At 38.0% G+C, this 15,363-nt stretch overlaps 1 protein-coding gene across 2 annotated transcripts in view; it reads right to left on the bottom strand.

The window, feature by feature from the left end:
• Shoc2 (SHOC2 leucine rich repeat scaffold protein) overlaps window positions 1-15,363 on the bottom strand; it is an 83,685-nt gene that overhangs the window by 7,114 nt on the left and 61,208 nt on the right. For both annotated transcript variants that reach the window (XM_037206088.1, XM_028875067.2), the window contains one exon: window positions 8,238-8,368. In XM_037206088.1, coding sequence (XP_037061983.1) covers window positions 8,238-8,368 — 131 coding nt within the window. The remainder of the gene's footprint in view (window positions 1-8,237; window positions 8,369-15,363) is intronic.

Genomic DNA, 15,363 nt, shown 5'->3' on the forward strand with positions numbered 1-15,363 from the left:
TTACAGCAAGCCCATAGTCAACATCAAATTAAATGATGAGAAACTCAAAGTAATTCCACTAAAATAGAGAACAAGACAAGGCTGTCCACTCTTCCCATACCTATTTAATATAGTACTTGAAGTCTCAGCTACAGTATTAAGATAACTGAAGAAGATTAACAAGATACAAGTAAGAAAAGAAGTCAAGCCATCTGTATTTGCATAGGATACAATACTATCCTACATAAATGACCCTAAAAATTCCACCAGGCGATTCCTACAGCTGATAAACATTTCCAGCAGAGTGGCTTGATACAAGATTAACTTTTTAAAAAATCAGTAGCTCTCTTATATACAAATGACAAACAGACTGAGAAAAAAATCATGGAGACATCCCCCTTTTAACTCTAACCAAGCAAGTGAAAGACTTGTATAATAAATACTTCAGGTCTTTGAAGAAAGAAATTAAAGAAAATATCAGAAGATGGAAAGATCTCCCAAGCTCATGGATCAGTAGGATCAACACAGTAAAAATAGCCATTCTACCAAAAGCAATCTACAGATTCAATCAATCCCCACCAAAATTCCAACACAATTCTTCTCAGACCTTGAAAGGACAATTCTCAACTTCATATGGAAAAACAACCCCAAACAATAAAAGAATTACTGCAGGTCTCACCATTCCCAATTTCAAGTTGTACTACAGAGCTAGGAAAAATTAAAAATAAAAATAAAAACAACAACAACAACAAAATGCAGGTATTGGCATAAAAACTGACATGTTGATCGATGGAATTGAATTGAAGACCCAGACATAAATACACACACCTATAGACACCTGATTTTTTTATGGACACACTGGGCAAAAAAAAAAAAAGCATCTTACAAATGGTATTAGTCAAATTGAATGTCCACATGTAGAAGAATGAAAATAGATCCATAGTTATCACCCTGTCAAGTTCAAGGGGATCAAGGACCACAACATAAAACGAGATACACTGAATCTGATATAAGAGAAAGTGGAGAATAACCTTGAACTCATTGGCACAGGAGACTTTCTGAACAAATTGCCAATAGCACAGGCATTAAGATAAAAAACTAATAAATGGGACCTCTTAAACTGAAAAGCTTCAAAAGTCACCATCAATTGAATGAAGTATCAGCCTAAAGAATGGGAAAATATTTTTACCAACTCCACATCTGACAGAGGTCTAATATCCAAAATATATAAAGAAAAATCAAGAAACTAGACATCAAAAAACTAAATAATCCAATTTAAAAATGGTACAAATAAAAACAGAGAATTCTCCATAGAGGAAACTCAAATGGCTGAGAAATACTTAATGTTCAACATTCTTAATCATCAGGGAAATGCAAATCAAAACTACTTTGAGATTCTTACATTTAGCCTGTCAAAATGGCTAAAATCAGTAACACAAGTGACAGTTCATGCTGTGACAATGAGGAATAAAGGTAACACTCACCCATTGCCAGTGAGACTGCAAACTTGTACAGCCACTATGGAAATCAACATGGTGGTTCCTCAAGATCCAGCTACACCACTCTTGGGCATATCCCCAAAGGATGCTCTATCCCACCATAAGGACACCTGGTCAACTATGTGCATAGAGCAGCTTTATTCTTAACAGCCAGAACCTGGAAACAACTTAGATGTCCCTCAACTAAAGAATGAATAAAGAAAATGTGGGACAGTTACACAATTTACTCAGCTGTTTAAAAAAAAAAAAAAAAGACATCATAAAATTTGCAGGCAAAGGATGGAACTAGAAAAAAAAAAAAATCAACCTGAGTGAGGTAACCCAAACTCAGAAAGATAAATATGGTATGTATTCACTTATATGTGGATATTAGCCATTAAAAAAATGATAACCAATCTGTAATCTGTAGACCAGAGAGGTTAGGTATAGAGGAAGGGACTGGGGGGGGGGGACACATGGATCTCCCCAGGAGGGAGAAATAGAATAGATTTCAATGGGTGGACTGGGGTAGGGGTGGGGGACTTGAATAGGAGGATCAGATAGGGAGGGGTGCTGTGGGATGTTCTGTATGTCCTGTGGGAGCCCGTTCTCGGGTTCCTCATGGCTTTACCCAGCAGGTCCGCATAGAGGATGATTAGGACAACGGGCCTGAGTGCAGGTGTCTGAGATGGTCTGCACTTGGCTGTGCTGTGGGTTGGTCTGTATGTCAAGTTGCTCTGATTGGTCAATAAATAAAACACTGATTGGCCCGTGGCTAGGCAGGAAGTATAGGCGGGACTAACAGAGAGGAGAAATAAAAGAACAGGAAGGCAGAAGGAGTCACTGCTAGCCACCACCCTGACAAGCGGCATGAAAAGGTGCCGGTAAGTCATGAGCCACGTGGCAGGGTATAGATTTGTGGAAATGGTGCCGGTAAGTCATGAGCCACGTGGCAGGGTATAGATTTGTGGAAATGGATTAATTTAAGATATAAGAACAGTTAGCAAGAAGCCTGCCACGGCCATACAGTTTGTAACCAATAGAAGTCTCTGTATTTACTTGGTTGGGTCTGAGCAGCTGTGTGATTGGCGGGTGACAAAGATTTGTCCTGACTGTGGGCAAAGGCAGGAAAACTCTAGCTACAGAGGGGGAGGGGAGGTAGGGTAGAGGAAGAAAATGTGGGGAGAGACAGTTAAAATTGAGGGGCACTTGAAGAATGGTATGGAAACCTAGTGCAGTGGAAATTCCCTAAATTATATGAAGGCAATCTTAACAAGGTCCCCTAATAATGGGGAAAGGGAATCCCAACTGGCCATCTCATCACCAAATGAGTCTTCTAGTACTGGGACTAGGCTGCATTCACTTGAGTTGTTGGCCAAGGAAGTCCCACAGAAATCCCCAATCAACCCAGACTGGTGCTGAGACAATGGGTTGCTCTCTGCAAACTGACTTGGGGCTCCATTGCTGAAGACAATACCTACACAACTCACTAAACACAGAGAAGTCAAGATGGTACCTACATGGAGCCTTCACCCCTACATTCTAGTGTCTTTGGTGCAGGAAGGCATTCTGGAGGCTGCCAAAAGAGAAACGTAAACACAAACCCAACCATGAAATCTTTGACCTACAATCTGTCCCACCTGCAAGTTATGTTAGGGCAATGGTGGCAAAGAACTTAGGGGAGTAGCCAAGCAATGTCTGATTTGACCTGAGGCCCACTTCATGAGACAGAACCCACATCCAACACTGCTTGGGGGACCAAGAACCAGACACACAATAGCCCAAAGATCTAGGGTAAAACCAAACACTACTGGTCTTAAAAAAAAAAAAAGTACCATTAAAATGACTTCTAATGATATTCTGCTATACTCATAGATACCTTATTTAGACCCTCTGGCAGATGGGAACAGATGCTGAAACCCACAACCAGACATTACACAGCTCTAGAAGGAATGACTCCATCAAATCCCTCCCCTTAGAGCTCATGGAACACAATGGAAGAGGAGACGGGTAGAATATAAAAGCCAGAGGGAACAGAGAATACCAGGAGAAAAAGGCCCGCTAAATCAACTAAGCAAGGCTCATATGAACTCACAGAAACTGAAGAAGCAAACACCGGGCCTACACAGGTCTGCACCAGGTCTTCTGCATATATATTATAGCTTTCAGCTTAGAATTTATTTGGGACTCCTGAGTGTGGGTCTCTGATTCTTGCATCTACTCTTGGGATTCTTTTCCTTCTTGTGGGTTGCCTTGTTCAGCCTCAGTGTGATGGTTTTCATTTTACCTTGTATATTATTTTGTCATGTAAAAAAAAATTGTTGCCTCACCTGACAGAAATTATGGAGTCACTGTATCAGATTTCTAGATTTCATAAGAAATAGGAAAACTCTCCCAATTTTTATTATTTGGTCTCCATTTATTGGAAACACTGTGGAGTAAAGAAAGCATATCTGTGGATGTGAAGTGCCCGTGGGTAGCTAGTTTGCAACCTCTATGGACTCTATATTTCAGTATGAGAAAGATATGGTCTGAGTCCACTGTGTGATCAATCCTACAGAGGTTTACTAGCATCTATCCCTAAGTTAGTATAAGATTAACATTAACACCTGTGCTGGGTAAGATGTTCAATAATTAATGTTTCCTTTAGGAATATTAAATTTAGTAGATGATTACACTTCCTGATATTGATGTTTTTCTCTATGGTAAAATTTGAGGGCAGAAAAGCATCAAACAAGAGTTTACTAAGTATATAACCTTATTGATCCCCATTTTAGCTTCCCACTATGTAAGGGAAGTGCCAAGCATGCAGACATAAAAGTATCTCTGGAGATAATACTAAACCCTACTTAAAAAAAAAAAAAAAAGCACACTGATTAAGAAAAAAATAGAAATAATATGTAATTGTATCATCATTAGTAATGAGTAATACAGAGGATGCTCTATCAAAGTCTGGATCAAGGGATATCAAATCAGCATCCTGTGAGTCTGTTCATGGGATCTGGGCCACTCCCACAGAACCACAATATTCGTGATGAGACTCATTAGAGACTGGTATGTTCACTAACATATGAGAAATAATTTTGACTGAGATAATTTTGACTCCTAGCTTTATCTTTTAATGCCTTGTGATTTTAACCAGTTACTTTTCTGAACCACAGTTTATTCACTGTGTGAAATAAAGATACCATATAAGCTCAAGTGAAGACTAAAAGAGACAGAAGACACAGTTTTTGCTAGTATGTAATAAATGCTTAAATTTTAAATCTTTGTATTCAAAGAAAAGAACACTGGAAACTGAGAGAAGGTTGAGATAAGACACTCAAAGACACAATCATAGACTACAGTTTAGAGTGTGTTAGTTTAAACTTGGAGCAGTTGAACATCAGCTAGAGATGAATTTGGGGTATCAGTATAAATAGCAAGGGCAGCAGAAGGCATGAAATAACTATGTAATGAAAGAACAGAGCAGAAACGGAAACTTGTTCTTTAGATAGAAAACTGAGAAGGTATTCTTAACATTTTTGTTGTAGTAGAACTGGTAAGTGTGGTGATTAAGAAAACTTTGCATGACAGACAATTCAAGAAATACATTTTCAATCTATTTCACTGAAGTTTTCCTGGGTTTCTTGCCACAAATGTTATTGTAACAAATGACTTTGTTTACTGAACTGAAAAAATGTTAGTATCTGAGATTCTGGGAAGGCGCATCAAGAAGGGAGCTTGGTGAGGCCTCCATTTCTTATGTCAACTGTGAAATGCTACAGGCTGTGGATTCCAACCTGACATCTGCTTTAACAGTTTTTGTCAACTCCAGGAAATTAAAGTCTGTTCCCTGTAGCACTAATCTTAAAGGTACTTATTAATAAAATCAAACCCGGACCAGGTATTGGGGTGAACTCTGGAATGATCAGAGAACCAGAACAAGCCACAGCTAACCTCACCTGGCCAACTTCTCAGCTGGTCTTGTTTCCTCAGACTGGATGCTTCTGTGCCCTCATCCCAGTGGCTCTCAGCTGAACTGCTGCTCGAAAGCCTGAAGCTTAACCAGGCAAAATGCTTCTAGTTTCTGGTCTTTACGCATTATATATCTTTCCTTTCTACCATCACTCCCTGGGATTAAAGGCGTGTGTCACCATGCCTGGCCGTTTCCAATGTGGCCTTGAACTCACAGAGATCCAGAGGGATTTCTACCTCTCTGGAGTGCTAGGATTAAAGGTGTGAGTGCCACCATTTTCTAACCTTTGTATCTAGTGGCTGTTCTGTCTCTGACCCCAGATAAGTTTATTAGGGTGTACAATATTTTGGAGAACACAATACCAACACGTTCCTGAATACAATGGTTATACTGAAGTGTACATGAAACCATAAGTGTACAGCTCTTAGCTTCAAACCTTGGGCACATGTGCCTAGTGTTGTTCAAATGTTTTCTTTACGTGCATATGTCTACATTAATACTAGTCCAGTCTCAGATGTCTTCAAATAGAAAAATGCACTAATTTTTTACCAGCTCTGATTGCAGGAATGAGCCTCTCCTGCAAACTGCTGTCATGATTCATGGTCTCTAATTCAGCTTGAAAGTCTTTTCAGTGGCATCTAATGGATATTACTGTTTTCCTTACTGAGTCTGTTACAAACAGAATCACACATTTGCACTGGATATAGGCTATTTCCAAAAGCACATAGATTTTTTTTAAGTAAGACTTAATGATTTCCCATATTTGGACAAAGCTAATCAAAGGCTTCCCCAGTGTCTCTACTTGAAAAGAGACATATGCATACATATCCATACAGCCTTTCAAATTCAAACCAGAGAGCTGTCCTTTTTATAATGCTCTTATCACAAGTAAAAAGAAGGTTTATACTCCCATGCCCAAGGCATGGAAAAATCTTTGTGGGGTCCCTTGTACCTGTTTAAAAACTAAAGAGAAAAAAGGTCAGGGCTGATTAGAGATTGCAAAAAAAGGGATAAATAGCTGGAACAAAGAGGCTTTTGTGGTAGCATTGTTTTTGTTTTTACAATATCATAGTAATATAGATGCCAATAAATTGATATTTCAGTTACACAACATTAAACATGAAAATAACCACCTATGGCAATGTCCCTATCTTAACAGTCCAATAATTATATTTTTTAAATGTTTCAAAATTTTCAAAATGTTTATAGGGACCCAGTCTTTATCTAAGAATATGGACACAAACCACACCCAAAAGGAAACTCCTCAAGAATTTAGCTGGGCACAGTGGCACACACATAATCTCAGTACTCAAGAATCCTTCGAGGCAAGGGGACAGCTACATGCATAGGACCAGCATGAGCTACATAACAAATACTAAGTAAAAAGCCTACTCTACAAGATCTTGTCTCTAAAAGAAAAAAAGCCATCACCACCACCAAGGAAAAAAAAAGGGACCTAATTAATGTGCTAATTGATCTATTATGGATGAGTCATTAGAAAAGCGGATGGTATTAAATGGTATAACCTCACTCATCTTGATTAATATGAATTATCATTATCACAGGACAAAAATCCAGTCTGGTTCTTGGAGCTGGATCTCATACCTTGGACTTCACTCTTTATCTCAGGTAAATGATACATTTCTGCTAAGAAAAAGTACTGCCATAGTAATCTCAGGGGCCTAGCCTAGCAACTGCAACCATGGGAAACATCTTTATATTCTCCAAGATGTTTCCTGAAAATACATACAAGCCAAACTAATAGATGTGACTCTATGTTTTGTTCCCCTAGCAAACACATCAAATGAGTTAAGTCTTTTTGTAAATTGATATATAGTTGCATTTACCCAACTTTCTTCATACATAAAGCTTGAACTTGAAACACAGAAATACACACACACACACACACACACACACACACACACACACACACTCAGATATCACTTAGAAACTACATTGTAAAGGTCAATGGGTAAGCCTACAGTTCCTTCATTTAATTTGTTACTATGCTTGAACAAATAATAAATAATATACAATATATAATAAAAATAATAAATAATATGTTTGAATAAAATAAGCAAACACATTGCCAAGGATGCAGAACTAGTGACACACTGTTTCAATATAGGAAAGGGAAGAATTTAACTGCATATCACACTGAAACCCATTATCTACAAATGAGGAGATGGCTCCAGAGTGCAATGATTAGTAAGAGCTGTCTCTTCTACTGAGACCAGAAGGAAGCAAGAGTAGGCAGTTGCGGGGGGAAGGGGATTGACTTCCTACTAGACCAATTTTTTTTTCTAATAGAATCAACATAATTCAAGTTAAAAACAAGGTGTTAAAATATCCACTTTGTTGGCTGTTATACACTAAATAGGCTTTGACATTACCGCATCAATGGGGTAATAACGGGTCACAAGAGTTATAGCCAGTATTAATCTTGACAAGAAATCACACTATACAGATAATTCTTCCAATTATCAGACATGTCTATTCCAGCTGAACAGAGCAGTCCAGTTCTAAATCAAGTCACACAGCTTTTTCTTAGAGGTCTTACTCCAGCTTCTCAGCAGTGAAGAGACTACAGCTAGATCCTCACACTCTGGGTTTCCCCTTCTCCACATAAGCAACAGCATGCTCCTATACACAACTTTCTTTTTCAGAATTTACCTTAGTGGTGGTATGTGATTGCATATTCATTGTTTAAACAGTCCCAATCACCAAATTATGAATTCAGCTGTAAGACTGACTAGATTTCCCTCCATTTTCTTGCAGACTAGTTTCAATTTACATTTTGTTTCCTCTAATCTATTTCTTACCTCTGGTAGAGTAGAAATGTTATTATTCTCTAAATTTAACTCCTCAAGTGCACTGCATTTTGCTAATGATCTGGGTATTGCTGACAATCTATTGTATCTCAGGCCAAGACGATTTAAACTGGACAGGTTTCCTGTAAATACAAGAAAAAGGAATTTATCATTCAGAAAATATGATGAGCCTTACACTGTCATAAGCTACCCACTAGATAGTCATTAATTACTCTGAAGTACTATTACAACAGATCTTTAAACCAAGGGGTTGGTATTTGAGAAATAACAAAATAGACAGCTTTAAGTGAATTTCTAAATGAAATATTAGAAAAGTACTGGCATTTATCTAATTAACAAGTTAATCTTTAGATTTAACTTATAAGACGTGGTTCTGAGCATCTTACACAAACGATATCTAAGCATATCCAACCCAAACACACACTAGCTATTACTGAGCAAATAAATATCACTCTGCAGATATTTCCTAGTTTTACTGTCTAGACAACATAGGAAGCTATATATAAGCTCCCTGGATGAATATGGTTTCTACTATCATAAAAGATCCAAGCAAAACTTCCTAAACAATACATATAAGTTTGTTTTGATATTTAAAAGGACGACAGTAACAACAATTAAGTTGGGTATATTCCTTTGTCATGACTGATTCATTTCTAACTACAAATCATGACTGCTGCTCTGACATTTCTGGATGGGTCAGGTTAAAATGTCAAATGTTGCCTTTATTTCTACATTAAATAGTTTCCCTAATGTTAGAAATTACAGAAGTGGATGATTGTGTCATGTGTTATTCTTCTTACTCTGATCACCATATGACCAATCTTCGGAATACCACACTGCTATGATAACGAGCATAGCTAACACGGCACACACGAAGCCTTGACACTGTCGGGGAACAGCTGCTGTGCCCTCGATCCTCACCTCGTCTCTCTTCAGCAACCAGCAACGGAGGTTATCTAACTTACTACTCGGAGTAAAGATTTATCCTTTACGTCATGATAACAGTCATACTTTAACATTATCAAGTAAATTCAATCAACTATCACACAGAAACCCTGCCAAGTATCTCTGCCTTCCCACTAGACTAGAGCTATTCTACAGGTACATCACTTACAATTCTCTTCTACAATCCTGTTGAAATTGCACCACCAAGAATTTACAGCTCTGGTTAAGCAATATTCCAAAAGGTGTAATATAGAATATAAAAGCAACAATAAAACTATCACCTAGCAAAAATAAGTTGAGCTTGCCTTAAAGTGATCTCTAAATTAGCTCAAGGTGCTTCACTGGTATCTTTCTGATGGCACTCTGGTAAGATGTGCCCACTTTAAAGGTGGATGGAGGGACAACACAAAACGATAAACAAAACAGGATCGACTACTTCTCAAAGCACCAGAGAAGTGAGAGATCAGAAATAGGGTAAGAATCATTCTTTACTATTGTTACTACTGCACTATGACTAAATATGAGGGTTGTATATATACTGGCAAAAATGGGGACATCTACATGTACAAGAGAAAAAAAAATTGGAGATGGCAGAATACAATAGGAAAATCCAAGTATTTTATATTATTTATAACATGTGTGCAGAGTACACACATACCAACTAGAAATGTGAAAATGTACCCTGAAGGCTCAGAAATGCTATGGGGTTTTTTTTGTGTGTGGTATTTTGGTTTTTTTTTTTTTTTCTTTTTCTTTTGTTTTTTGCTTTTTAGCATGTCATTTAACTGGGTAATCAGACAGCAACATTTACAAGCTAAGCCTCTAGATTAGTAAGTCTTGAAGAATTACCTATCAAAGGTAGACAATTCTTGAGCCTGGTATTAGTTCAAAGAGTTAAAAGCTATATATACTTTGTGGGTTTTTTTTTTTTATTTCATTGTGTACATGGGTTTGTGTATGCCCACACATGTGAGTGGGTTCACAGGCTTGCCTGTGCTTTTCTGTGTAGGCCAGAGGTTGATGTTCCATGTCTTCCTCAATCACTCCCCACCCTTTTTTTTTTTTTTTTTTTTTTTTTTTTTAAGATATTTTCTTACTGCACTTGGATTTGGCTGACTGGGCTGTACTGGCTGGCCAGCAAGCCCTGGTGATTCTCCCATCGTCACCTACCCAGATTACAGGCACACGTTGCTACATGGAGGGAGACCTGTGTCCTCAGGGAGACTTCAGTCGTTATGCTTTCACAGCAAGTACTTTATCAACTGAGCCAAGTCCTCAGCCCACCTTGTGACCTCTTAGTGAGCAATGGTATGATCACAGAGGCTAATCTTTATGCTCACGACTAAAATGTTTTCTTCTCACATAAAGGCTTTTTAACTACAACCTCTGATCTTAGAACAGACCAGTTTTAAAATGTTTCTGATGCAATTTACCAAAACTATGTTACCCCACAGGACTATTAGACTCAGAGTTGAGATTAAATTTGTGTCCATATTTGTAAGTCTACCTAAGTTATTATATCTTATGTTTCAATCTGTTTTCAAGTATGCAATATGCATAATAAAACATTTCAGATTAACTGCTATGGCTATTTTACTTAGTTGAGTCTTGAGTCTTGTAAGTCAATCTGTTTGCCACCTAGATATGTGGTACCCTAAAGGTGAGGCTAAGGGTGGGGAAAACCCTGTAGGCAGTACACACTTGAATCTTTAACAGAGTAAAAACATCCAAAAATACTATTCTCAAAGATAGTTTCTTGATACCTAAAACTCAACTTTATACTCTGAGATAACCCAGCCCTGACAGGCTCCTTGATGTATTTGTTATACTATACCTAATACTATGCCAATACTTCTGGAATCAATAGGGGTCACACCAATTATAAATGCTTATTCTATTTCTGTATCCCTTTCCATAGCCTCATAAATTCTATTGCCAAAACACTAATGCAGAGCCAGGCAAAGAATATCCATAGCTGAATATTGCTGGAAGTTTATTACAATAGAGCAAACACTGAGAAGCATTAAAGTGGCACTAAATTCTTAAAACTGTTATAGAAAGAAAAAAACATAGATTTCATTCATTGAAAATATTTCCTGATACCAGTGTTATCTTGTCCAAGTCGCTCAATCAGATTCTACATCCTTAAAGTAACTCCTCTCCTCTGTCTCTTTGCTAGTTTCTCCCTCATTACCTCAAAACAAAATTATGCAACTAGCTTTGAAGATTAACCTTTAATACTTAATCCTATACCATAATAGTTGAGATAAATCTACTTTTCTTTTTATGTAACTGAGAAAAAAACTAAACGGCCACTTCTTTTCCTATCAAATGTATTTACATTACTTGACTAGTTTTTAAGGCTCCTGGCTCCCATCTACTGACCCAGATGCTGCTATATAAAATAATAATATCAGACATCTACTCTCTCTGGATGTTTCCACCAATGACTATTATGCTCAGAGTATGATAGTAGCTGAGAGGCCTGAACAAAATGCTTTGAATATTTATAGAAGAGTAGGACAACTCCTAGCAGTCTAGATCAAAACAGGTGAGAGAATCATTGCTACAAAGGAACATCTCTGCCTGGTACAACAGAAGGGAATGAACAGAGAAGGAAAACATAAAAATGTAAAATGGAGAGGTGGGACGAGTGAGCCAGGTCAGCAGGTGGAGGTGCCTGAGGTGCCTGAGGACCTGAGCTTAATCCTTTGGAGGGATGTCACAATGATGGAAGAAAACAGACTCCTCCAAGTTGTCCTCTGACTGACCCTCTTCTGCATGCACCCATACATGACCATGCAAATGTGCACACACGGAATGAATGAATGAATGAATGAATGAATGAATGAAAGGAAATTTACAGTTAAAAAATGAAATGCAGAGGTAAGATGTTTAGGTATTATACAATATGACATTCATTTTCATAATCAACTAAAGATATGAACTCAAAGGTCAAGAAATGTATCATGGCTTGAGGCTTTAGACAGCCATTCTGTGACATTCGATAAAAATAGCTAAGAACGCCTAGGCAACAGAGAAGAGCTGGCCCAAGTGGTGTGGGTACCAGTGAGCACCCCTGAAGGCGTTGAGAGGGGGACTGGCCCCACCCTTTGCTGCCTCACGCATAAGGTAAGCAAGCTAGCCAGGGTAGTGCTGGAGAGCTCACCCTGGTGGTGAAGACAAGGGAGAGCTGGCAGGCTCACCAACCCAGCTACCACCCAGGCCCAGAACCAGAGCTATGAGGTGGCCCACTCCAACATCCACCCCATCTATGAACTACTGGAACATGTGAATGGGGTCAGTCCTACAGATCCAAAGCCGCAGGATCTCCATGACATAGGACAACAATAGGATATCCAAGAGGAGTCCCAGTGAGGGCCCAGTGGTGACAGTGTAGCAGAAGCCAGAGGCCTCAAGCCATACCAGTGACTCACTGCAATGAACATTTGCAAGTAGAGATGAATGGACTAAAGGGTAAAGTGTGTGACTCACTGGGTTGCACTACAGCTTCCATGACAAGATTTTTTTTTCTTTTACACTTTCTTTTATTTAGGGGGTAGGGGTGCAAGGGCAGAGGGCAGACATGAAGAGACAGGGAGAAGAATGGGATCAGGAAGCATGATGTGAAATCCACAAAGAATCAATAAAAACTTTTTTTTTAATGAGTCACAGACATTTTGTAAAATTTCTTTTTTGTGTGTGTTCTTAATGTAGTATAATACAAGAATTACTCAACAAATTCTACAAATATTTACTTAATTTGTAGAAGCATCACTGTAGAAAAATGAGCCACAATTGTGATGAGCAGAATTTTTAATAAAAATCTTAACAATGAAAAAATAATAGCTAAGAAGCAGCAATTAGTTACTTTTCTCATGGCTGAGACCAAATACCTGACATGAAGCAACTCAGGGGAGGAAGGAGTTATTTAGCTCACAGTTTAAAGGCATCATAGCAGGAGAGATGTGCAGGGGACAGACGTACTTCATTCTATTTAACAGCTGTAAAGTAGTATGTGTTGAGTACCAGTATCTATCTAATTGTGACTCAACTACTGTCACATTTGTAATGTTTAGAGGAATTCAGTAATAAAAACCTTCATACATGTATCTGTGCACACACATGGGAGTATTTCATAATGTGTCAGAGGATAGTTATTATAAATTGTTATGAATGTGATGAGCACACAGCAAAATTAATTTCATTTCCACAAAGTGAGAGATCATGTTAATTTATTCACTCTCTACAGGACAAGAAGTAAGATTATACTTTATTCCTTGCCTATGGCCATTGTTACAGTAAAGCCAATGAAGGTGGGAAGTTTCCCTCAAGTAGTGATCGTGACAGCAAAAGGCAACAAATCTTTAAAAAGAACTAGAAGTAGATAAGGTATCTCTTTCTCTCTCTTTACTATGCATGCCTTTTTCTATCACAGAAACATCTGCCAAGGAGTCTCTGAAGTTTACCAAGGAGCAAAGGATTAATAATGGGAAGACCCCGTAATTCTGCTCCACCAACTGGCATGCCTTGTTAAATTACTCTCCACAGCAGAACAAGAGACAAACACAATGCTTTAAATGTCTCTTAATCTCATTCTGTAGTGACAAACATTAGTATGGCAATGGGATTTCTAAATGCTTAGCACCTCAAAAGCCAGTAAAAGACCCAAACTAAATCTCACCCTTACAATCAGGACAGATTTGCAGAACTAAACCATTTCAAACTAAAAATGTTGCTGTGAAAGTAGCCCACGATATTAACTAGGACCAAAACAGTGCCTCTACCTTTCCTGCACCTAAGCTCTGACCTCCTTTATGGTAGGGTTGGAAAGAAGATGAATTTTTAAAAATAAGAGCCATGAGAAATCCATGTTTGCAAATACCTTATCACTTATTTAAGAGAATGTCAAAGAATCGTTCACATTTAGCCAAGATCCTATCACTATCAGCAAAGTAAAAGAGATTGTAAAAATGAGGTAGGAAATAGCAAACTCATTTATGCTGGGGGGTGGGGGTGGGGGTGCGACAGGTGGCCCCAGAGGTTTGACATTTATTGTGATTCTTCAGCAATGGTTCCAACTCTTCTTTACTTATAGTGGTTCTAACTACAAGCTAAACTGTGACTGTAAAATCAAGAAGTGCTCTGCTTTAATGTTGAGACACTACACTAAGAAAACCACCATAGGCAAGTGTCTCTGTATAAATGTGGGCTGATCACTGCCAATCACCGACAGCTTTTAAGTGCTTAACTTTGACTATAAATTGTTCTGTGCTCCACTTTGACAGCCTGCTTTCTTATGCTGTCAAATGTTTAAAACATGGTGAAATTACATGGCTATGAATTAAAATTAGATACTTTCAATTTTGGTAAATATAAAGCATCTTTAGGTTAATTCAGTGTAACAGTTGAGTAAGACTATTTCAAATGGTCTTAATCTTATTTTAACAAAGTAGCAAAAAAATCAGTAGGAAGAGTACACCATTCTAAAGATGAAATAATGTCAAAGATGATTTTTAAAGCAAACTGGAGAAAAAGAAAAACTAAAAGAAATGTAAAAATCCTGAATGTCAAAAACCATAGGAATAAAACTACTACAAAAAAACAACCCATTTGTTCTAGATAATGCTGCACTGAAATCACTTATAGCCCTTTTTTTTGGGGGGGGGGTTGGTTTTTTCAAGACAGAGTTTCTTTGTGTAATAGCCTTGGCTGTCCTGGAACTCTCACTCTGTAAACCAGGCTGGCCTAGAACTCACAGAAAGATTCCCCTGCCTCTGCCTCCCTGAGAGTTGGGATTAAGGTGTGTGCCACCACACCCAGCATAACCTTTGTTTCTATAACCGTAATCTCTCTGCCATTTCTTCAGAGCCTAGTGCAACAAAAAGACCTCGATGAACTGGCCTGTGCTTCAGCCATGAATGTAAGGTTTTGTTGCATTCTTCTCTCTTTATCTAATTTCAAAAAGAAATAAAAAGTTAAATGTTTATTCTACTTTAGGCCCTTTCTCTCTGATTTTATAATGGTTATCAGAAATCCCAGAATATTTTATGGAAAAGCAGGTTCATTTCTGGATAAAATTACACTGTAATTACTAAAGGTTTTCCTTTTGTTCACAGAGAACTCTTGAAGTACAGGAGGTTTCTATGCAGTCAATTGAAGACTCTGACGT

Source organism: Peromyscus leucopus, chromosome 1 (genome assembly GCF_004664715.2).
Source record: "Peromyscus leucopus breed LL Stock chromosome 1, UCI_PerLeu_2.1, whole genome shotgun sequence".
In the NCBI taxonomy this organism is placed as follows: domain Eukaryota; kingdom Metazoa; phylum Chordata; class Mammalia; order Rodentia; family Cricetidae; genus Peromyscus; species Peromyscus leucopus.